The 21,707-nt window shown below is 42.8% G+C and overlaps 3 protein-coding genes across 5 annotated transcripts; 2 read left to right on the plus strand and 1 right to left on the minus strand.

The window, feature by feature from the left end:
- The first annotated feature begins 1,021 nt into the window (after positions 1 to 1,021).
- On the plus strand, positions 1,022 to 3,544 carry LOC118394042 (UDP-glucuronosyltransferase 2A3). The gene is given in 4 exon segments (XM_052460749.1): positions 1,022 to 1,063; positions 2,497 to 2,954; positions 2,956 to 3,158; positions 3,293 to 3,544. Coding segments are annotated over 4 exon segments (738 nt in total). The 3' UTR covers positions 3,328 to 3,544.
- Positions 3,545 to 5,310: 1,766 nt separating this feature from the next.
- Positions 5,311 to 13,044, minus strand: zgc:152968 (uncharacterized protein LOC564848 homolog). Its single transcript, XM_035785107.2, has 16 exons — positions 12,782 to 13,044; positions 10,794 to 12,409; positions 10,605 to 10,703; positions 10,221 to 10,500; positions 9,742 to 9,959; positions 9,403 to 9,543; positions 9,166 to 9,280; positions 8,933 to 9,004; positions 8,648 to 8,791; positions 8,001 to 8,114; positions 7,857 to 7,930; positions 7,655 to 7,759; positions 7,380 to 7,495; positions 7,127 to 7,265; positions 6,811 to 6,931; positions 5,311 to 6,413 (listed from the first exon to the last, which is right to left on the minus strand). Exons 1-16 carry the CDS (start codon positions 12,930 to 12,932, stop codon positions 6,322 to 6,324), a joined length of 3,597 nt encoding a protein of 1,198 aa, XP_035641000.1. The 5' UTR covers positions 12,933 to 13,044; the 3' UTR covers positions 5,311 to 6,321.
- A 90-nt stretch (positions 13,045 to 13,134) lies between these two features.
- Positions 13,135 to 21,648, plus strand: poli (polymerase (DNA directed) iota). 3 transcript variants are annotated; one of them, XM_035785108.2, is made up of 10 exons: positions 13,135 to 13,570; positions 17,880 to 18,014; positions 18,138 to 18,302; positions 18,485 to 18,631; positions 18,890 to 19,126; positions 19,315 to 19,493; positions 19,608 to 19,699; positions 19,788 to 19,921; positions 20,176 to 20,384; positions 20,523 to 21,648. In XM_035785108.2, the coding sequence occupies exons 1-10, from the start codon at positions 13,486 to 13,488 to the stop codon at positions 21,420 to 21,422; spliced, it is 2,283 nt and encodes a 760-aa protein (XP_035641001.1). In that variant the 5' UTR covers positions 13,135 to 13,485; the 3' UTR covers positions 21,423 to 21,648. The 3 variants fall into 3 exon arrangements, with proteins under 3 accessions (XP_035641001.1, XP_035641002.1, XP_035641003.1); XM_035785109.2 differs by having other exon boundaries at positions 18,890 to 19,009; XM_035785110.2 differs by lacking the exon at positions 13,135 to 13,570 and adding an exon at positions 17,017 to 17,210.
- The last annotated feature ends 59 nt before the right edge of the window (positions 21,649 to 21,707 follow it).

Genomic DNA, 21,707 nt, shown 5'->3' on the forward strand with positions numbered 1-21,707 from the left:
TGTCATCAACTAAGAAGACGATTATACCCCAAGGTCAGACATCTAGAGCCCTAATCACCTAGCCTGGTTAAACCACCCTGAATGCTGAGATCATCATTGTTTAACATTTAACCAGGCTACTAATCACCTATTGTCACTGTTTAAATCTGCTGCAAATCGGCTGCAACTACTGAGCTGAAGGGTAAACAGTGAGTTGGTGTAAGGCCTTTTCTCCACCACCATTAAACCTGCTAATGGTGTGTAAACGGAGCAATGTGCAGCTGCTGAACACAGGCATACAGCCCGTGGGAATGGACAGGTGACTGCTCTTAAAGGGATAGTTCCCTCAAATTACAACCTTACATATTGGTTTCCTACCCTGTAAGCAGTCTTTGGACAATGTATGACAGCAATCCATGCGTTGGTTTAGTTTCCTTGGCACTGTTTACAAATGCTACAATTTTTGAATTTGTGGCACAAATTCCCTTCAAGTCAGGGTACTGATATGAGCAAAGGACATCTAGCCAACTTGACACAACTGTGGGAAGCATTGGAGTCAACATGGGCAAGTGTTCTGAGGGTGTTCTGAGGGCAAAAGGGGGTGCAACTCAATATTAGGAAGGTATTCCTAATGTTTCGCACACTCAGTGTATATGGTAGAGAGAATGCACACATGATGCAATAAATCAATTTGTTGTTGCTCAGCAAACTATAGCACTCTTTTAAGGCCAAACAAATTTAACATTTTCAACACAACACATAGGCCTTCAGTGTAGTCATATTGAATCATTGTCTTATTTACAGACATTTATGTACATTCTTGGCAGAAAACATCCAATCACAGTAGATGCTTCCCTGACAACTTTTCAGCAGGATAATGTCAAACTCACTAGCTACTGAAAATCAAATCTGTATTCTGCTCATCTCCTCATCCAAGGATATTTGCCTGATTGACTATACTCTCCCAAGTACAGTGGTAATGGTCTATTGAGAGCACATTTCCTTATCTACGTCTAACACACTGTCTGAATCTGTTATCACAATGGACCAGATCAGTGCAGGCAAGCCCTCTCTCCTGGCTGAGGTGCCATGAACAATATTTTCTGGGGCTGGGTGCCAACCGATAGGCCCTGAGCTCTTTATCCCCTTAAACCAATTCACACTGCATGTTTAAATTTTTCATCCTCCCCCATCACTTCCTTTCCTCCCCCTTTTTCCCTCCTCTCCATTGCTCTGGTCTTCCCCAGCGAGGACAGGGAGAAGAGGGCAGCCCAATGAGGGTTGGATGCAGGTGCAGGCTCATCGGTGGAATGGGGACCCCATTCTTGGCTGGACAGCACCCTCTCCTCTGGAGCACTTTCTTATAGGGCCCACCACTGACAATCCCACATTCTAATCAGATTATGCAAATGTAGACTTCAAAAAGCAACACACTGTAACCCAAACCCAGGCACTGAGAGAGAGAGAGAGAGAGAGAGAGAGAGAGAGAGAGAGAGAGAGAGAGAGAGAGAGAGAGAGAGAGAGAGAGAGAGAGAGAGAGAGAGAGAGAGAGAGAGAGAGAGAGAGAAAGAAAGGAGAGAGAGAGAGAGAGAGAGAGGTAGAGAGAGAGAGAGAGAGAGAGAGAGAGGAGAGAGAGAAAGAAAGAGAGAGAGAGAGAGAGAGGGAGAGAGAGAGAGAGAGAGAGAGGCCAGAGAGAGAAAGAAAGAGAGAGAGAGAGAGAGAGAGAGGGAGAGAGAGAGAGAGAGAGAGAGGCCAGCGGGAGGGAGTTGGGAGGGAAGTACCAGGGATGGTTAGAGAGAGAAAGGACAGCAGAGGCAACCATTTCGAGAATAACAACTTCCAATAAATCGTGTTCACATGTATATATATCAAACACTACGCACTAAAAGCTCTACTGACCACATGTACTGTATACACCTACATCCTTCACAACAACAGTAGCCGAGGACCGTTATTTCCCAGAGAAAAACTTCCACAATACCACAGCTTCCTAAAGGCTGGTATACACTGTCTATTCACCCAACCCTGACCCTGGGAAAACTCTGTGGCCCCACACTTAAACCAGCTGCCGAATTTACCTGACAACTATGCTTCTACATCTCACTTGCTAAACAGAGATAGGGGCCTATAAAATAAACTATACTGTCGTTAGCGAGGAAGTTTAGAAATATCTATTGCCAAATGTAATAGTTCGTCACACGTAGTCGTAACACAAACATTTTGAATGATGACTTCTATACACTTTTATATTTGTTTTACTTTGTTGACTTTCTCTGTTTGTTGACTATTTTCAGATTTACAATGTAGGCTTTTACCTTTCACCCCCAAAGTCCACCGGTTTGCTCTTCTACCTGGTGGCATGAGTTAAGATGAGTACTACTATGATTCAGAGTTCAAGTTCTTCAGTTAATGATTGCTTGACTTCAATGACTAGTTTAAAAAGGATTGATTATAGACCCTGTCTACACACTTACCATGAGGCTGGCAGAGAGCATACCGGCTTAAATAATCATACAGTTATGTATCATAGGGTGCATAGACTGTGGAAACATATTAGTTTGGCACACTGAAGGCAGTCACTGGATCAACTTCAAGCCTGTATTGGAGACTCTGCTAGACAGAGGACACAATGTTACAGTGCTGGTAAACAGTGCTTCTCTGTACATAGACCCCACGGAACGCTCTCGCTTCAGCTACCAACCCTTCAATGGCTCAGTCTCTGTGGAGGATTGCCTTGAGGAGTTCATACACTTTTCCATGTACGAGATGGACCACCTTTACTACTGGCAGATCCACTGGAGACTTGATGAACTCATACAAATACATATTCAGCTAAACATGCAGATTGTGGATGGACTGTTCAAGTCAGAGAGCGTCATGGAGAGACTGAGAGAGGCCAAGTATGAACTTCTATTAGCTGATCCCATTTGGCCTGGCAGTGAGCTGGTGGTAGAGATGCTGGGACTTCCTCTGGTGTACACGTTTCTCTATCGCCCACAGCAGGGAGAGGCTCTGTGGGCAGCTTCCGGCCTACCATTTTACGTCCCGAGTGCCATGGTAAAATGAACGGACAAAATTAATTTTGCTGAGACTGATGAATTTCCTGTTCTATGCGTCGCAGGACATGACAATATACAGTCTTTGGCGTGATATAGATGACTACTACAGTGATGCTATAGGTGAGCTGTTACAGTATCATTGGATGAGGTAGCCACATTTGATGATAACTACAGAATAACATAGCATAGTGTATTTATTTATATTTAAATGTCGGTTCTAATGCAAATACCACTTACATTCTACTGATTTGTAGCCAACAACAACTTGTGCGATGATAGGAAACGCTGATCTCTGGCTGGTCCGTACATACTGGGACTTTGAGTACCCCCGACCTTTCCTCCCAAACTTCAAATTTGTTGGAGGAATCCACTGCAAGACCGCCAAGCTCTTACCAGAGGTAGGCTATGGCAAAAGCACACTTACCTTAAATCAGCATCACTACAAAACATATTAAGTATATCAACATCAATCTGTCCTCACAGATATCTGTTTGTCTTCTCCACAGCATCCGTTGAATACACAATGTAATTCTAACTAATTCTACAAAGTACATTATGGTCATGTTTTAGCCATGTCATGTCATAGTCATGTCAATGTCATTACGCTCTGGATAAGAGCGTCTGCTAAATTATTCAAATGTAAATGTTTGAAACAGAACAATACAAAGAGCTAGATATACAGTAGAGTTCTCTTTATGGCTCTGTGGTGAAGTGAGAGGTCTACTGTCCCATTAGGCCCTGGAGGAGTTTGTGCAGAGCTCTGGAGATCACGCCATTGTTGTGTTCACTCTGGGGTCCATGATCAGGAACATGACCACAGAGCAGGCTGATATGATCGCCTCAGCCCTGGGACAGATACCACAGAGTAGGCGGATATGATCGCCTCAGCCCTGGGACAGATACCACAGAGTAGGCGGATATGATCGCCTCAGCCCTGGGACAGATACCACAGAGTAGGCGGATATGATCGCCTCAGCCCTGGGACAGATACCACAGAGTAGGCGGATATGATCGCCTCAGCCCTGGGACAGATACCACAGAGCAGGCGGATATGATTGCCTCAGCCCTGGGATAGATACCACAGAAGGTCAGAGAGAACCTATAGACCTTCAGTAGAACATTCCCTAAGCATATTTGTTCTATTACTGGTTCTTATTTACAGCAAACCAAGTAGACGTGTTGCATCTGTCTTGTGCAGCCTGTGTAACATACTTAAACAGTTCAATTTAAAATATAATAAAGTATAAATAACATATAAATATGTCCCTGTCATGGCTAAATTCTGTGGAGGCACAGTGAGGAGACGCCTGAGACTCTGTCTCCCAACACCAGAGTGTACAACTGGATCCCACAGAACGACCTGCTGGGTAGCTATAGGTTTTTTATAACAAAGACAATAATTCATTTTTATGCCTGTTTGGTATAGTGCATAAACCAATCTACTCACCAGTGTGATGTTGAACATCATTATTTGAGACTATCTTTGGAATATCTACAATTAGGAATACTTGTTTCTGTTCTATACTATAAGGCCACCCAAAAACTAGAGCCTTGATCACCCATGGTGGAACCAATGGAATCTATGAGGATATTTACAATGGGGTTCCCATGGTGGGTATTCCTATGTTTGCTGACCAGCCAGACAATATGATCCATATGAAGGCCAAGGGAGCTGCTGTCATCATGGACTTCAACTCCATGCAAACCTGGGATCTTGTGGATGGACTCAATGCTGTGATCAATAACCCATCGTAAGTTGTCATTTTCACAAACATTAATTTCGCTACAGAGTACAGAGTAAATGAGCAACTAGTTTGCTATCACGAATACACATCTTTATTAAATATATTACATAAATAGAAGGCCCTATGTATTCTCGGTCATCTGAGAATTGATCAACAGGTATAGGGAGAACGCCATGAGGCTGTGCAGAATCCATTATGACAGACCGCTCTCGCATTGTTCTGGCTGGAGTTCACTATGAGAAACAGAGAAGGGACAGGCTCCTGAGGTTCCAGGCCCACCAGCTCACCTGGTACCAGTACCACAGCCTGGATGTGCTGGCTCTGCTTCTGGCTGTCCTGCTGCTCCTAACCCTCTTCTTCATCAAAACAGGCTTCTTCTGCATCAGGAGTTGCTGTTATGGAACCAAGTTTAAAAGCAAGGCTTCAGCCTTGACGGCTTCAGCCATATAAATACAATGAATAGAATGGACATCTCTATTCACGTCATTTATGGCATAAAGGGTGGACTGGAAGCCTTTGAGTGTACACGTAAGAGCAGGAAATAAAAGCAGTAAGTAAAAACACCAAATGTGTTGTGATTTGTTAAATCAACTCAACTGACATTACAAAAAATACATTCCATTGCATGAGCCACATCAGTTAGCATGATTTGAATGAACATTCTATATTACCATGGAAATTATTGCATCACAATACAAGTCAGCAATTGAGTGTACCCATGAGTTTATCAGTCAAATTGCCAGGGTTAGAGGATCCTTGCCCGTTCTGTTCATTCAATTTGTTATGGGTTCATCACCAGGCAATATTATTTCAATACTGTTACTTGACTTTCTTCCTCATCAGGGAGAAGTGATAGCCACCAAACAGAATCAGAATGTTTTGTCTCATATTGTACGTTCCATTTATTTTAGTTAACGTTTGCGTTCATTGCCTGGTTGTAGAGGAAATGAAAGGCTTTACACAAGTTGGACCAGTTCTTTCAAAAGAATGGTGTTAAATAATTATTGAAATAGTTTATCCTCAGTGACACCGAGGTTTTATGTATCATCACATAACATCTGAAAGTGTTGAGGACTGTAGATAGACTGGGGAGGGGCCTGTTTCTTGCTCACATTGAGTTTATTGGATGTTGGACTTGACTAATCTCCTCAGGTGTCACACACAGCTATGAAAGCATAATGCTGCAATTTCCATCAACCATGATCATAATAACAATAATACCCCACAACAGATTTCTTTACTGTGCTTTTACTTTCAATATATATATTATTCTTTCCCAGTGTTGAGTGCATCCCCAAATAATAATTACATTGGCATAAGAGATTGAGAAGCATAATATTGAACAAAGATTAAACAAAAATGAATTCCATCAAAAAACTAATGTACATAACAAATATAATTTCCCACTCCAAGCCTACCCAGACCATTTGAAGAAATGAGCCAACAACACTTCCCCTTTATACAAATAAGTGACATTTTAACATACATCTCTGTGATTTCATGAATAATGAAGGTGGGCGATGCCAGTTTTATTCAGATCACCATCGTTTAGTTTTGCCATCTTCTTTGACCTTCCACAGCATGAGCTCCATACAGGCAGCAGCATCTTCTGCTGAGTCATGGCCACCCACTGGAAGAGACAGGAACAATGCCATACACACTGTTACTGCAAGACTAATGTAGGCCTGGATAGATCTTACATGTATCAGAAAGTCTTGGATCAGGAATGATTATCACATTAGTGGATACATGTTTTAGGACTGTAGCCTCCTACGCAACACAAAATATTCTCTCGGATTTCCCTTCTCACCTTGTAACATTTCTTTTTATTAGTGTTCTAAGAACATTTTTTTTTAAATGTAGTGAATGGACAGAATTGGGATTGTGAAATATTTTTCATTAAGAACATTCATGCAACATGTCTCCCTGATTTCACCATGATCAGTTTGACAGTATAAAAAAAACTTTAATGACACACAGTAGATGGACATCCTCCCCACTGCCAGACTTGTTTGTGTTTGACCCACCACTCTCCTGGATGATCCTCCTGAGGTAGTCTGCTGTCAGGTTGTGGAGGGTCATCTTATGAGGCAGGCCCAGGCGGTGGGGGAACGACACAGAGGTGTCCACCACGGTGCCATGGAGCATCTGAGACAGGCAAGGTGACAAACTTTATGGGCCAGTTTCCCAGACACAGATTAGGCCAAGTCAGGACTAAAAAAGCATGCTCTAAGAGGATCGTAGTAATGTTTATTTGATGTATCGAAAAAAAAAGACTGATATTGACTTTCCATATCAGTGTCCATTCACTAATAAATAGTTAAATAATGCAACACAACTCACCTTCAGTGCACAGAGGTCAGATTCCAAGCCGTAGCCGATCAGTATAGTCTCAGCACTGACAAAGCTCAGTAGAGTCTCCTGAACGTCTCGGATGGACGAGCTTGTTCCTTTCACATCAGCTTCATTGATGCCTGAAAACCTGAGGAAAAGAGAGCAATAATGACTTCCATGCCATCCTTGTCAAAAATACTGGATTAAATAAAAGCAGTCTGTCAACATTCAATATTAATTATGAAGTGTTATGTGGCCTTACCTGGTGTTGTAGTCAATGACGTCATTATCAGGTTTCACAAAGGTGTCATAGATGACCTGCAAACTGGAGTTGACAACAGTCACTCTGGCCAGCTCCAGACCTTGAGTGGTATAGCACTGAAGAAAAATAAATGTATTAGTCATACAATAAACTTCACCAGATCACTAGGGGTGGTAGTGTGGACATTGATATTCAAAACACACTGACCCAACCTTAATTGGCATGTCATGCAAAATGTTGCCTATGAATTCCCTAACGTGACTGTTGAATCTCACCATTTCACAGTCGACTGAGAACACACCCGGGCATCCCTTGTCAGAGTCAGGCCTTGGAAGGGTACTGACAAAGCCATCCAGGCTAACTGCATCATGGACATGCAGCTGAGGGGGGAGACATATGTGAGCAATACAAAATGTTCCCTGACATCTTTGAAGGGTCTTCAGGAAAATAAGTGTAATGCACCAGTCATCTTCTTACCTTGAAGACTTGGCATCCAGGACACCCAGCCACACCTTCACAGCAGCTGTAGCGCGTTTCCACTCCACCTGGAACTGTACAGCAATAGCAAGTTATTAAATATCTGTATTCATACATTTAGAACATACCATAACGTCCTCTCACCCTTCTTCTCAACTCCTTTCCCATAGTGGTAGTTGCACTCCTCCTTGCGAGTGTGCTTTCCCACTTGGTTCACAGAGTAAGTGGCCCCACAACGACAGCAAATCCTCTTCAAAGCTTTTCCCCCAGAAACAAACAAAAACACAATTTGCCAATTCAGGAGTTAAACAGAGCCCTGAAAGCAAAGATATTATAAAGCTGGAGTATGCCCTCTTCTGGAATGGGGAATGATGAAAAGAACATGAAGAACAGGTCCATGTTGACTACAATACCCAAGGTAGACCAGTCCTAGGGAAATTACTCATACCTCAGGCCTAAATTTAAAATATGAACCGTTGAAGCCAGTTCCAATGCTTTCTTTCATTGTTCCCCTCTAATCAGGGACTAATTCAGAACTGGGACACCAGGTGTGTGCAATTAATTATCAGCAACAGAGAAACAGTACGCTCAGTACCTCCAGGGTTGGATTTGAATACCCCTGGCCTATTGATGTATTTTACATGCTTGCTACAGGCAATACATGCTGATGACCAAATGTCACATTCCAAGAGGTACATTTTTACATTTGGTCATTACTCAGTACATTTTTACATTTGGTCATTACTCAGCAATATAGACCTGAACAATGCAGTGCGTCATACTGTACTCACGATCAGTGATTCCCTTTTTATAGTCTTCACGGTACAATATGGCACTGCCAGATTTCTCTGGGTGCTGAAGAGGATAGTTATTCTCCGTCAATATCTCCTCTGACAGAATGTGCTCCTTCAAACTGTCATACAATGCAACATCTCCTTCAGCAGAAAATGAATAGGAAAGCTAAATGAGTCATGGAAGTGTCAGAAAGGCAATCAGGATTTTGATATGAAACATGGCATAACTTAGAATAAAATGTTATCCTTTAATGAAAATGTGTATTGAGGAATGCATGATACCATTTCCCCAAAGTGCTTTTTCATTGAGTGGAATATTTCCTTTGGACAACTGGACATTAGTTTCATTTCCAGCTGCAAAAGAACAGACAAGAAACAATTCAACTTGAGTTGCGAAGCACCAAATGTCCTTTGTTTACATCTGTCCCACCACAACATATTTAACAATATAATACTATTGCAAGTAATCAAAAAGCAATTTAGAATACATTCACTCAGTTGCTGTAGATTCCCACCTTTGACAGAGACGGAACTCTGGTTCTTCAGCCTCTTCAGTGCATTCACTGCAACACTCAGATACTTGAGTTTGTTGATGCTGCGATCATACACAGTCTTCTCCTCAGCAAGAGCCTAAAGTATAAATCACACTGTCACAGCTTCCAACATAAAATAGGTCATGGCAACAACATGTATGACAATTCCCATTTAATATAATCATGGCTAATAGAAATGTTGACTGCCCTGGGTCAAACCTTTTCAAAAGCATCTTGTACAGTGACGGACGTTTTGAGGAATTCCTCTACAAACAGGTTTACATAGCGCTGCCGTACGTCATGTGGGACTTTGGCGCTGACCTCAGGACGCATCTTGGCTTTACGTTTGGTAGGAATGGGCTGGGAGGACAAAAGCAAAGTAATGATTTTTTTACTTGAGAAACAAAACAAAAATGACCTTGCCATGCACAGTTTTTTAGAAAAGATATGAATGCAAGCGCTAATGAAAATAATCTGCTCAGTAATGTGCTACTGTGTCAATACAAAGAAACCCACTAAAGCCATTTCATTCCACCTCTACATTATGTTGGTACTCACCTTAGCAGGGATATAGGCAGTAGGCTGAGGTTGTACAGGAACAGGTGTAACTGGAGTATGGACTGGGGTATGGACCGGGGTATGGACCGGGGTATGGACCGGGGTGACTGGAGAATTAGCTGGAGTGATGGGCAGAGTGTAGCTTCCCTCTGGGAGGATGAAGTGCAGGTTGTTGCCCACCTGGATGGCTGTTCCCACAGGTATGACGTTCACACAGGCTTGCAGGGAAAATATATAACCAATAACTTAGTATCATGTACAGATGGAAATAAGATGCATATAATATAGATGAAATCTTCTGATACCTAAGACAAAAAATATGTACAATAGGATATACATGCCAACTGACTGGAGGAGTGCATTTTCACCTCAACATCACCCTGTTGTACTTTATCATTTACAATGTCAGATTGCAGTGGTTGGTACATTCCTCACACAAACAAAAGTATAATTTACATGTTAAAGTTATGGACTCTTACAGTTTTGCATAGTAGTTTGGTGAGTTGGCTGGTGAATGAGGTATTGAACTGGATGGTGGGTGGCCTGATGACTGGCCTGATGACTGGCCTGATGAGCAGGAGAAGGGAGCATCACCATTTTCCTCTGCGAGTTGGAGATGAACGCCTGGCCTCCTTTCAGAGCAGCGGACAAAACAGAGGCCCTCTGCTGCAGCTGCTGGATCTTAGAAGGGTTGGACAACTGGGGGGCTCCTCCACGGAAAGGAACGATCACCTGGGCTTTGCTTTTGCCCACCGGTGGCTGAAGGACAGGAAGGCAGTCAATTACAATAAGTAAAATTTCATGAATCACAGTTAATAAAGTCATTCATATGCTTGAGTTGTATGTAGCCTTCAATAGAGTACCTCAGTATATCTGGACACATGGGCCACCCTCTTCCTGGGTCCTGGCAACGGTTTGGGTTTCACTGCTAACCCTGGTGTCTCCACATCCACAGCTCCTACCTAAAACACACAATGACAACATTTTCCTATCTCCCCATCTCCAGTGAACTGTACAATTAGCCCACCCAATGTCTATTTGCATGCACTTACAGGTGTACAAGCCTGGTCTGTCGAACCCTCTTCACCCTTGTTGGCTTCCTCCATGAAGATACGATAGCATTCCTCCATTGTGTCACTATCAGATAACTCTGAATACTCGAGCTCCTCAGAATTTGAATCAATAACAATGTGTTCATTCATTGCTTCCACAGTAGGCTGCTCTAAAGGTGCAGATTGTAATTCCACTCCATTAGTCCCTGACGCAGTTGGCCCATATAACAGCTGGCATTGGGTGAAACCCACAGTAGTTGCCGCTTGCTCTACAAAGTTTGCTCCCGGAACTGGACTAGGAAGGGAGAAATCAAGCCCTGGCGTTTGGCTGGGTATTTTCTGCAGACATGGCACTGATGATACACTTTGTACAGGTGACCAGTAACTCTGAGCAGAGCTCTGTGCTACTGGCTGCTCACTTCTCTGGGTCTCAATGGGGAGTTTATGGGGGGAGGAGACAGAGGGAGGGACTAAAACATTATGAGGTAGTGAAGATATATGTCCATATGAGACTTCATTGGGTTGAAGATGGTTACTGTTCTCAACACAGTTGTGGGCAAGCTCACGTTCAAGCAATCCAGGTTCTGTCATCAGTAAGTTGACATCAGTCTTAACTGGTTCATTATGGTGGCGTGTCTGTAAGGATGATAGACTCATTTTGCTTTCCACAGTGACTTCAGCCTCTTGGTAACAAACTATTCTCTCACTTTCACTTCTCAGGTTTTCCAAGCATTTGGACAAGTCATCGAATACACTCTCAGCACTGGGTTCACCATCATTTCCCCGACTAGCGGAAACACTAGATAGGCCATAAGTGTTGAGGTTATCATCTTTCACAATCTCAGACACTGCAGGTGGGGATAGGACTTCGACTACTTCAGGACAAGGAGTGGACACAGGAAGTGGAATACTAAGTGGAGCATGAGCCACAGTAGGAACAAAAACAGGGTGGACATCCTCTTCGATTTCCTGTGATTGGTTTGTGTTGATCTTACAGGGCTTCTGAGCCCGACACTTCTTTCTATCGCTCTCCAGAGGTGGAATATCAATGATGAGGACCCCTTCTTCTTCTTCTTCAGACTCATCAACTAGCTTGTTACTACTAGCTGGTGAGGCAGTGAACTCTTGAGAAGGTGGCTTAGTTTGGTCCTCCTTACAAACATTCTCTCTAGTCCTCTTCACACCTTGCCCACTTCTCACTTTCTGCTCATTACCTGGTTTGTACTCAGAATAACCACTAGATCGCAAAGAAGCTGAGAAGTTGGACAAGGGGTCGTATTCCAAATCAGTCCTGGGTTTGGAGTTGTCAACCACATACTTCCTCCGGGCAGGAGAATAGCCTGGAGTTGACTGCCTGTGTTTAGACTTTACACTATTTCCATTCAGATCTTTACCTGGTGTATCAGATTTGGCAATCAAGACTTTCTTGGACCCTGTTCTTTCACTGTCCACCTGCACAGTTTGGTAACGAGATAATCTCCTTTGCTCCTTCTCAACCTCATTCTTAACAGTCTCAATTTCTTTGTTGATCCTCTCCAACTCCAAAAGGCAAGGGTCTTTGGCTTCATTGACCTGTGGGACTCCATTAATGGAAGTGGAATGAGTTTTCCAAACACCTGTTCATGGAGAAAAAGTAAATAGAAAACTGATGTCATTAAGAAGATCAAACGACATAAAATTACTACACACATGCCATACTATTTTTCCAAAGTGAATTTTATTTTATTTTTTAAATGCAGCCACCTTGCATAATTCCTTACAACATGGTCAGGGCAGGTTGATGCACTGCAATTAGGTTATAGGCAGACTTGAAAAGAAGTAATCCGGTTTCAAATTGATGGGCTACTGCCCATTTCCACTTGAGGATGTAATGTGGCAATTAACAAGTATGCCTTTTTGGAAAACTATGGCAAAACTAAAAGCAAGCTGAAGAAAAAAAATACTTCGGGGAATTTGTATTAAATTAATTACAATAAAACCAGACTGACCTGCTGCTGTTACCGGTGACCCATACAGGGTGTTGTCAAACATTCCTCGCTCGTCTTTGTCATGCTTGTACAGACAGTGGGGCCGCTTACAGTGGTCACGTCTGAAAAATGGACAGTCTATTTCAGCGAAGAACCCAATGGAAGACAACATCGACTACTTATAATTTATCTGTACTCCGGCTATATTTAATAACATTTATTCACGCGTGGGCGCTTTCCATCAATTGTCCACTCACAACACTATACACCTGTCATGACGTCAGTGCTACGTGAGTTTTATAGCATCAGTCGTGGCGCGGGACATTCTGTCAAAAAAATTATAGTGGACTGCCATGCGCAATCATTTAAATTAATGATGATGATGATCATGTGAAATAAGTTCGCTTTGGTAAAAAGAGTCAAGCTAGAACATTTGAAATTAATTGACAGGGAATCCACCTGTAATTGATAAAGCTTTCCCGAGGCCTAAAATACAAATATGCCTAGTGGCTGGTGCCACCAAGTGGCTATGCCTGTTTTCTACTCTGGAAGTACTTCAGAACTGTAGGTGGTGCAAATGCGCTTGTTGCTGCTCAAGCCAACGCACCCAGAATCAGAAGAAGACATCCAAGAGACGTTTGTGTGTTGCGTGAAAAATCGAAACAACACTCAAACATATTCATATTAGATGTTTGAGTACATCAGAATGTTCTTGTTGTTTAGAAATGGACGTGGGTGTTGAGGACATTGATGAGGATGAAACTGACTGGAACAGCATTTGCTCGGACTTTGTTCAACCCCCCCACGTTGGTAAGAAAACAACACAAGTTACACCAAATGACGGAAGCCAATTGCTTTGCTTACATTGCATGTTTAAGTGTAGTGAATAATAAGTGTGTTATGCTATACTCTGTGTGTAAACCGTGTTTGCCTACCCCTTTCGGTTACTGTAACACTCTGTGGTCATGACTCTGTTCCATTGCATTAATGTTACACAAGAGTCATTGGACGAAGGCGTTCCCGAAGGGGAAAGTTTTGTTAAGAGCCCTGATTCTCGGTTTGAACATTAACATGCATCGCTTGCACTACGGTTTTGGAAGCATAACGGACCTTATTTCATATCAGCGAGAAATAATTTTCAAAAAACAAAAGGTTAAATTGATATACACCTTGTTAGTGTTCCCACCCGGCAATATATCCATGTTACAGCGCTTGTTTACGGAAGACGAGGCTATCTAGCAATTAACTATCTAGCATGCTCTGAACACCTGTGTGTAAGTGTAACTCGGGAAGTGTAGTTTCCTCGTATGGGGGCACCCATAGCTATATGGATCTGTGCAAAACCGCTACAGTAAGTGTATGTTTTATGTGTGAATCATTTTTTTTCTCGCTGATGAAAGATAAGGGCCATATGCTTCGAAAGCCATATTGCAAGAAATTATTTACGTTTCTAAACGTTAAAACACAACGTCAATATTTTTAATTCACATGAGGCAGTCGTGGGTGAAGCTAATGGCTGAGAACCATAGGGAGAAGGCAGAATGTCGCCTAGAGTTTGAGAGCTACTGTACCACCAACTGAATGTTGCTCTGCCCAGACTACCCAAGTCAAGTGGTTCCCAACCTTTTTCCTTACTGTACAACCAACTGAATGTTGATCTGGCTAGAGTACCCTAGTCCAGTGGTTCCCAACCTTTTTCCTTACTGTACAACCAACTGAATGTTGCTCTACCCCGACTACCCTAGTCCAGTGGTTCCCAACCTTTTTCCTTACTGTACAACCAACTGAATGTTGCTCTGCCCAGACTACCCTAGTCCAGTGGTTCCCAACCTTTTTCCTTACTGTACAACCAACTGAATGTTGCTCTACCCCGACTACCCTAGTCCAGTGGTTCCCAACCTTTTTCCTTACTGTACAACCAACTGAATGTTGCTCTGCCCAGACTACCCTAGTCCAGTGGTTCCCAACCTTTTCCCTTACTGTACAACCAACTGAATGTTGATCTGGCTAGAGTACCCTAGTCCAGTGGTTCCCAACCTTTTCCCTTACTGTACAACCAACTGAATGTTGATCTGGCTAGAGTACCCTAGTCCAGTGGTCCCAAACCTTTTTCCTTACTGTACAACCAACTGAATGTTGCTCTGCCCAGACTACCCCAGTCCAGTGGTTCCCAACCTTTTTCCTTACTGTACAACCAACTGAATGTTGATCTGGCTAGACTACCTGAGTCCAGTGGTTCCCAACCTTTTTCCTTACTGTACAACCAACTGAATGTTGCTCTGCCCAGACTACCCTAGTCCAGTGGTTCCCAACCTTTTTCCTTACTGTACAACCAACTGAATGTTGCTCTGCCCAGACTACCCTAGTCCAGTGGTTCCCAACCTTTTTCCTTACTGTACAACCAACTGACTGTTGCTCTGCCCAGACTACCCTAGTCCAGTGGTTCCCAACCTTTTTCCTTACTGTACAACCAACTGAATGTTGCTCTGCCCAGACTACCCTAGTCCAGTGGTTCCCAACCTTTTTCCTTACTGTGTACAACCAACTGAATGTTGATCTGGCTAGAATACCCTAGTCCAGTGGTTCCCAACCTTTTTCCTTACTGTACAACCAACTGAATGTTGATCTGGCTAGAATACCCTAGTCCAGTGGTTCTAGAAATATAAAGCCCTTTACTTTCATATCACATCAAAAATAATTTCACACCTACTGTCACTGTTTTAACCAGTTGCAGCCAAAAGTATTGTTCAGTGACAGCACGTTTCCGGAGGCCTTCTTCCGTTACACACAGGTTTTCAGAACATGCGAGGTGGCGAATTAGCACAGGTGGTCCCTTTGTCTTCTGTCTGTCTTCCATAAACACATGTTTAGCCCCTCCAGACCCCCCTCCCCTTGAAATGTTTTTATTTGAATGGGTCTTATAGTATAAATATATTACCTTTTAAATGTGCCATGAACACAACCAGTTAGGATGTTTTCATCTGATTGTCAAACAAATCACTTCACAAAGTAGTTTACCTTTGTACGTTCATCCAAAATGATTCCAGGATGCGAACAGTGCACTGTGCACCTGCCAACTCTCCTTCACTCATGCGAGTGGTTGAAACTATCTTACCGGAGAAGGCATCCAAGCAAGGGAAACAGTGCCCCTCTGTCTTACTAAATGTATCTGATGCGGTCTGGCCAAAAAAAAAGGTATTTTATGCCATATTCTTTTTGGCCAGACAGCATCAGATACATGGGCTACACACACGTTTTTCTTAACTGACTTGCCTAGTTAAATAAAATTAAAAAATGAATGTCCTTTGCCTCAGTGATGATGTCAGTATTATCATCATCACCTGTCTTTCTTCTAAAGAAGTGCGTATTGTATCCCCATAGAGTCTAAGGGCCCGAGGATGGGTTTCTATTAAACTAACCTGGTCGAGAACCAGGGTTCCCTAATACGGGCAAGCCTGGGGAAGTTCATTGTTGAAAAATGGCTAAATAGGGGTGGAGACCCGGTGTAATACGGTGACGCCTCGGTACACATCAAACCAGTCAAATGCCTTGCTTGGATGGAGCTCCAATGGTGCTCACTAGATGAATGTTGTAGGTGCAACAGTGCCTGATGATTCTTTGGTGAGGATGGCCAGGAAATCGCTGATTTTAAAATCCCATCAAAATATGTTGATGTATGCAATTTTATGTATAGAGCACATCACTCTAGTGTCTAATTGGTATGTTGTAATTACTTCTCCACCATGGTCTAACAAGCCTAATTACTTAGCCTAATGGTTAGAGCGTTGGACTAGTAACCGGAAGGTTGCAAGTTCAAATCCCTGAGCTGACAAGGTACAAATCTGTCGTTCTGCCCCTGAACAGGCAGTTAACCCACAGTTGCTAGGCAGTCATTGAAAATAAGAATTTGTTCTTAACTGACTTGCCTAGTTAAATAAAGGTAAAATTCAAAATTAAAATTGCCTTACCGCCTTTCCTTACCTCATTTGCACAGACTGTATATAGATTTTCTTCAACTGTATTAATGACTGTATGTTTGTTTATTCCATGTGTAACTCTGTGAGGTTGTTTGTGTCTAACTGCTTTGCTTTATTATTGGCCAGGTTGCAGTTGTAAATGAGAACTTGTTCTCAACTTGCCTACCTGGCTAAATAAAGTAAAAATACATTTGACAAATTCTAACAAAACAGAATTATGTTTTTCTTCCAGGCTTTCATCCATTTTCTGCATACATACAGAAAAACTCTGCAAAATGTAACCTTCCCTTTCTGAAAACCGTGGCGAACATTACACGTAGCACCAATGGGCATGGGGGGAGAGGGTTCTTGAACCGTAAAGTCCTATCAAAAATCTTGCCGCTGGGAGCCAGCAAACCATTCAAACTGTTTTTCCAAGAAAAAATGATCCAGACCTCCAAAGGAGGTGTGACAGCGATGCGATATTATTGGAGGTATGGCAAAGCGAGATGACCACTACTAAGCTAACATATGGAATTGTTTTAAGATGGTCATAGCAAGGATATTTTAGCTATTTTATTTTAGGACCCTTGTAGGTATATAAATAAGGACCCCTATAGTATATACCATTTTTGTATTTCTTTATTTATACATTTTTGTTATGCCTCAAGTGGAGTGTTATTATTATATATATTTTTATGCTCAACTCATGAGGCCCCTTGATGATGTGAGGCCTGAGGCAATTGCCTCTTCTGCCAAATGGTAAGTCCGCCAGCGCCTCTAAAGATGTGTATCAATTTAACCTTTTGTTTTTTCTCCCTGATATGAAAGATGAGGTTCTTATGCTTCCAAAACTGTACCGCAATCAGTGCGTGTTAATGCTCAGACATGGCATCTGGGCTCTTATCAAAACTTCCCCATACAGAAGACTCATTCGTCCAATGACTTATGTGTAATGTAATAGAACTGGGAGTCGTGATCAAGGGCTAGGAGTACCCCTGAAGTACCCCCTCATGTGCATTTTACCAGTAGGTCTATGGTCTCATGAGTCTTCTCAAGTATCCCCTGTGGATAGGCCGAGGACTCCTGGTTGGGAACCACTGGTGTAGTAGCTCTTTCACCTGTAATTGTTCTCACTTTCAAACTGCCCTTCTCTCTTTCAGTGATCCATGGGGGCAAATATTTAAGTAAGGTACCTGCACCACCAGTACAGAGAGTCATCCTGCATTTTGACCTGGACTGTTTCTATGCCCAGGTTGAAATGATCCGCAACCCAGCACTGCGGAAGGTGCCTTTAGGTGATTTATTTGACATACCATTTCTATTTTGTCTCCTATTCTTTGTCTAAGCTTTTACTGTATTGTTTTTCAACATGTTAACGGAAGCACTGGTTGCATAACTTCCCTCTGGACTCCTTGTAGGTATTCAGCAAAAGTACATAATCGTCACCTGCAACTACGTGGCCAGGGACCTTGGTGTGACAAAGCTGATGTTAGTGACGGATGCCAAAGAGAAGTGTCCTCAGCTCGTGCTGGTCAAGGGAGAGGACCTGACACACTACAGAGAGACATCTTACAAAGTCACAGGTAATCAACTCAGTAACTCTTGAAAGGAGTTAACCACCACAAACAGCTAGAACTGTGATGATCTCACAAACATCAGATTTATAATTTTTATAGCCAGTGTTACGCTCTAATGAATTCTACCTTACTATCAGTTTTTTGTTATGGAAAAACTCTCACCTGTCTCTGTGCTTTCCTCCATTTAGAGTTGCTGACGTCGTTCTGTCCATTAGTAGAACGGCTAGGGTTTGATGAGAACTTCATGGACATCACAGAGATGGTGGAGAGGAGGATGGAACAGACCCCAGAGTCTGCTCCCTATTCATACGAAGGCCACGTTTACAATCTTGACAGTGAGTAGCTTAAGGTCTAGCAGCATTCAGACTGGGGACTTATGAAACCAAGATATGGTTTGTGAAACAACCTGTGAAGCTAAATGTATAAACATTTGCATTGCACTTTCAGTTTCCTACATTTAGAGCCACTGTGGGTTTGGATTCTTAACCTTAGCCTTTAGTTATTAGAAATTCCATGTCTACATCCTAGTGATCAGGTTGAGATGATGTGAAATTTAACTGTGAATTGTGTATCTTTTTGTTTTGTTTACTCAGCCTCGGATGCCAAAGTCATGGTACACCCTAGACTAGCGGTAGGCTCACATATCGCAGCTGAACTGAGAGCAGAGATCCACAGCAAGCTGGGCCTCACTGGCTGTGCGGGCATTGCTACCAGTAAGCTGCTGGCCAAACTGGTGGCGGGTGCCTTCAAGCCAAATCAACAAACCACACTGTTGCCAGAGAGTGTGAAAGACATTATGGGCAGTCTAAATAGTTTACGTAAAGTACCAGGTATAGATTTGCGCTTTATTCCTAATTTGACACTCAGCAAGTTATCCAAGTCACTACATGAAGTAGAGTATAGTGGTAGATTATCCAACCTGTTGTTGATCCATGTAGCCCTTGTCGTAATCACCTCTGTAGCTGTTGTCATGCCATTCAGTGCTTTACCTTTCTTTACCCATTATGGCCCATTTCAGGAGTAGGCCACCAGACTGCTAAGAGGCTTCAGGCCCTAGGATTGGTTGGTGTGCAGGACCTGCAGCTCTTCCCATTGGCTGACCTGGTGAGGGAGTTTGGAGGTTCCACTGCTCAGCATCTCCAGAACCTGGCTTTGGGCATTGATGACACTCCAGTCACCCCCACTGGTGCTCCACAGGTGTGAGATGATAACTGATCGATACAATAATACATTTTCAGCTAATACTGTTACAGTGCACATATTGATATGTCTTTCTGTATTTTTTTCTCCCTGACTTCATAACATACCAAGTCTCTTAGCAATGAAGACTCCTTCAAGAAAGTGTCCTCAACCAATGAAGTTTGGCAGAAGGTTAAAGATTTGTTGAGTAGCATTTTAGACAGGTAAGGTTTGAATTGCAAGGTACAGAAATGGTTGAATTTCCAAGTAGTGTTTCTGCTCTTAAGTTTAACTAAGCTGTCTTGGTTTTAGGATGCATAAAGATGGCAGGCAGCCTTTGACCCTTCGACTGACCATCAGGCGTTACTCTGCAACCAACAAGTGGTTCAGCCGGGAGAGCAGGCAGTGTCCCATCCCCAACCACATTGGGCAAAAGATAACCTCTGGTACCTGTTAAATAATTCTCTCACACATATGGAGTATATTTTGTCTGCAAGCCATTAGGAATTGAAACGGCCAATGTACTGCCAAGGGCTTTAGCAAATATACAGTAGCTATTGTTTAGAACCTACTGTACTGTGTATTTACATTTTAACTGTACATTAATTTCTAAGTATGGGTTTCACAGATCTTGAATGGTAGATCAGTTACTGTGCATTTAGCAACTAACACCACTTAAATCTGCTGTGTTATTTGTCAGGCAACTGTGATGCCTTGGCCCAGCTGGTCACCATGGCCATGAAGCTCTTCCACAAGATGGTGGACACCAACACCGCCTTCCACCTCACCCTCCTCAACGTGTGCTTCAGTAACCTGCAGGCCAAGTGTGCTGCTGTCAGCAAGGGATCCATCGCCTCCTTCTTCACACACAGATCTCCTGAGAAAACACAGGCCTCCTCTCGGTGCCAGGTAAGAAGACCGGTGGATGTCACCCATTAGAAGTAAACTAGTATCTCTGTCTCAGGCTTTACCCTGCCATGTGTACTCCTTATGTGTCATCTTTATAATTCTGAAAATGTGCATCCTTTCTCTCTTCGTCCCCTCTAGGAGGATCTGTCTCAAAGTGTGCTTGGTAACCTCCGTGGACAGGCTGGATATGATGTTGAAGGTAAGACAGAGGAGTTGACTGGTCAGGATGCATCACACTGGATATCAGACATACCTAGCAACCTTAAGATCAAGCCTTACACACAGTCAACAATGCATAGCCCTGAGGCCTCCCAGCAGCGGCCTATGGTGGGTGAGTGCTGCATAGGTGGAACAGTAGATGATAAAATGACCAACAGTCCTGGGATGACAGATGTTCATCCATTGCCCCCCAACATTGACCCTGAGGTGTTCAGACTCCTGCCTGAGGACATCAAGAAGGAACTGTTATCAGCTGCCTACCCAGAGACCACCCATGGCCTCCACAGCCATGGCACTCAGTCCGTCAGACCCACAGTATCTGATCCAGCAGACAGAGCCCACTCATTTCACCACAACCATTCAGAACAGCCTGGCTCTTCCTCTCAGCCTGCTGCATGCAAACTTAATGACTCATTTCACAGCACTCCCATAGACCTAAGAGAAACTGTGAAGGGCTTTGACAGACAGCCCAACAATGCACCGACAACCAACAACCAACAAGAACACACAGTCTCCTCCCTGCACTATTCACTCACAGACCTCTTGGAGGAGGGAAACTCCTCTACAGGCCTTGTGTCACAGAGGCAGTCGGCTGACTGTGGTTTCCCAGGAAGTGTGGACCCCAAGGTGTTCTCAGAACTACCTCCAGAGGTTCAGAGAGAGCTACTGACTGAGTGGAGACAACAGATACCTGTCCTTAAGATTTCCTCCTCTTTGAAAAAACAGGGCAAAAGCCCCCTGGCCAGAGAGAAGAAGGCTCCAGCTAAAAGCAGTCAGGCTAATAAATTATCAAACTATTTCAAACCCAGCTCAGGTTAGAATGTGTCTGTTATATCAAAGGTCACTATGTGGTGATTAAGAATTTGGACAAATATTAAAATCATTCTCTTATTTTTAGGATGTTCAGCAAGTGAGATTCATACAGTTATTTTAGTCAATACAAATATAAGGAATTGAATGTTAAAATATTAATTTTTTCAAACTGTTTTACATTTGTAAACATGGTAATGTTCCAAGAAATATGTAAATAAAGATAATTTCCTTATTTTATTGTACAGTTTTAAATTGATAAACATTGTAATTAGTTTGCATTACATGTGATGT

Source organism: Oncorhynchus keta, chromosome 14 (genome assembly GCF_023373465.1).
Source record: "Oncorhynchus keta strain PuntledgeMale-10-30-2019 chromosome 14, Oket_V2, whole genome shotgun sequence".
NCBI classification, from domain to species: Eukaryota; Metazoa; Chordata; class Actinopteri; order Salmoniformes; family Salmonidae; genus Oncorhynchus; species Oncorhynchus keta.

Bases quoted from the DNA above. Each gene is read 5' to 3' on its own strand.
- zgc:152968 (XM_035785107.2), bottom strand. From the start codon at position 12,932: ATGTTGTCTTCCATTGGGTTCTTCGCTGAAATAGACTGTCCATTTTTC. The intron at 7,760-7,856 runs GTAAGAAGATGA...CTCCCCCCTCAG, and splicing joins CTGGATGCCAAGTCTTCAAG to CTGCATGTCCATGATGCAGT. The intron at 7,496-7,654 runs GTGAGATTCAAC...ATTTTTCTTCAG, and splicing joins TCTCAGTCGACTGTGAAATG to TGCTATACCACTCAAGGTCT.
- poli (XM_035785108.2), top strand. From the start codon at position 13,486: ATGGACGTGGGTGTTGAGGACATTGATGAGGATGAAACTGACTGGAAC. The intron at 18,303-18,484 runs GTAATCAACTCA...TCCTCCATTTAG, and splicing joins GACATCTTACAAAGTCACAG to AGTTGCTGACGTCGTTCTGT. The intron at 19,494-19,607 runs GTGTGAGATGAT...TAACATACCAAG, and splicing joins CCCCCACTGGTGCTCCACAG to TCTCTTAGCAATGAAGACTC.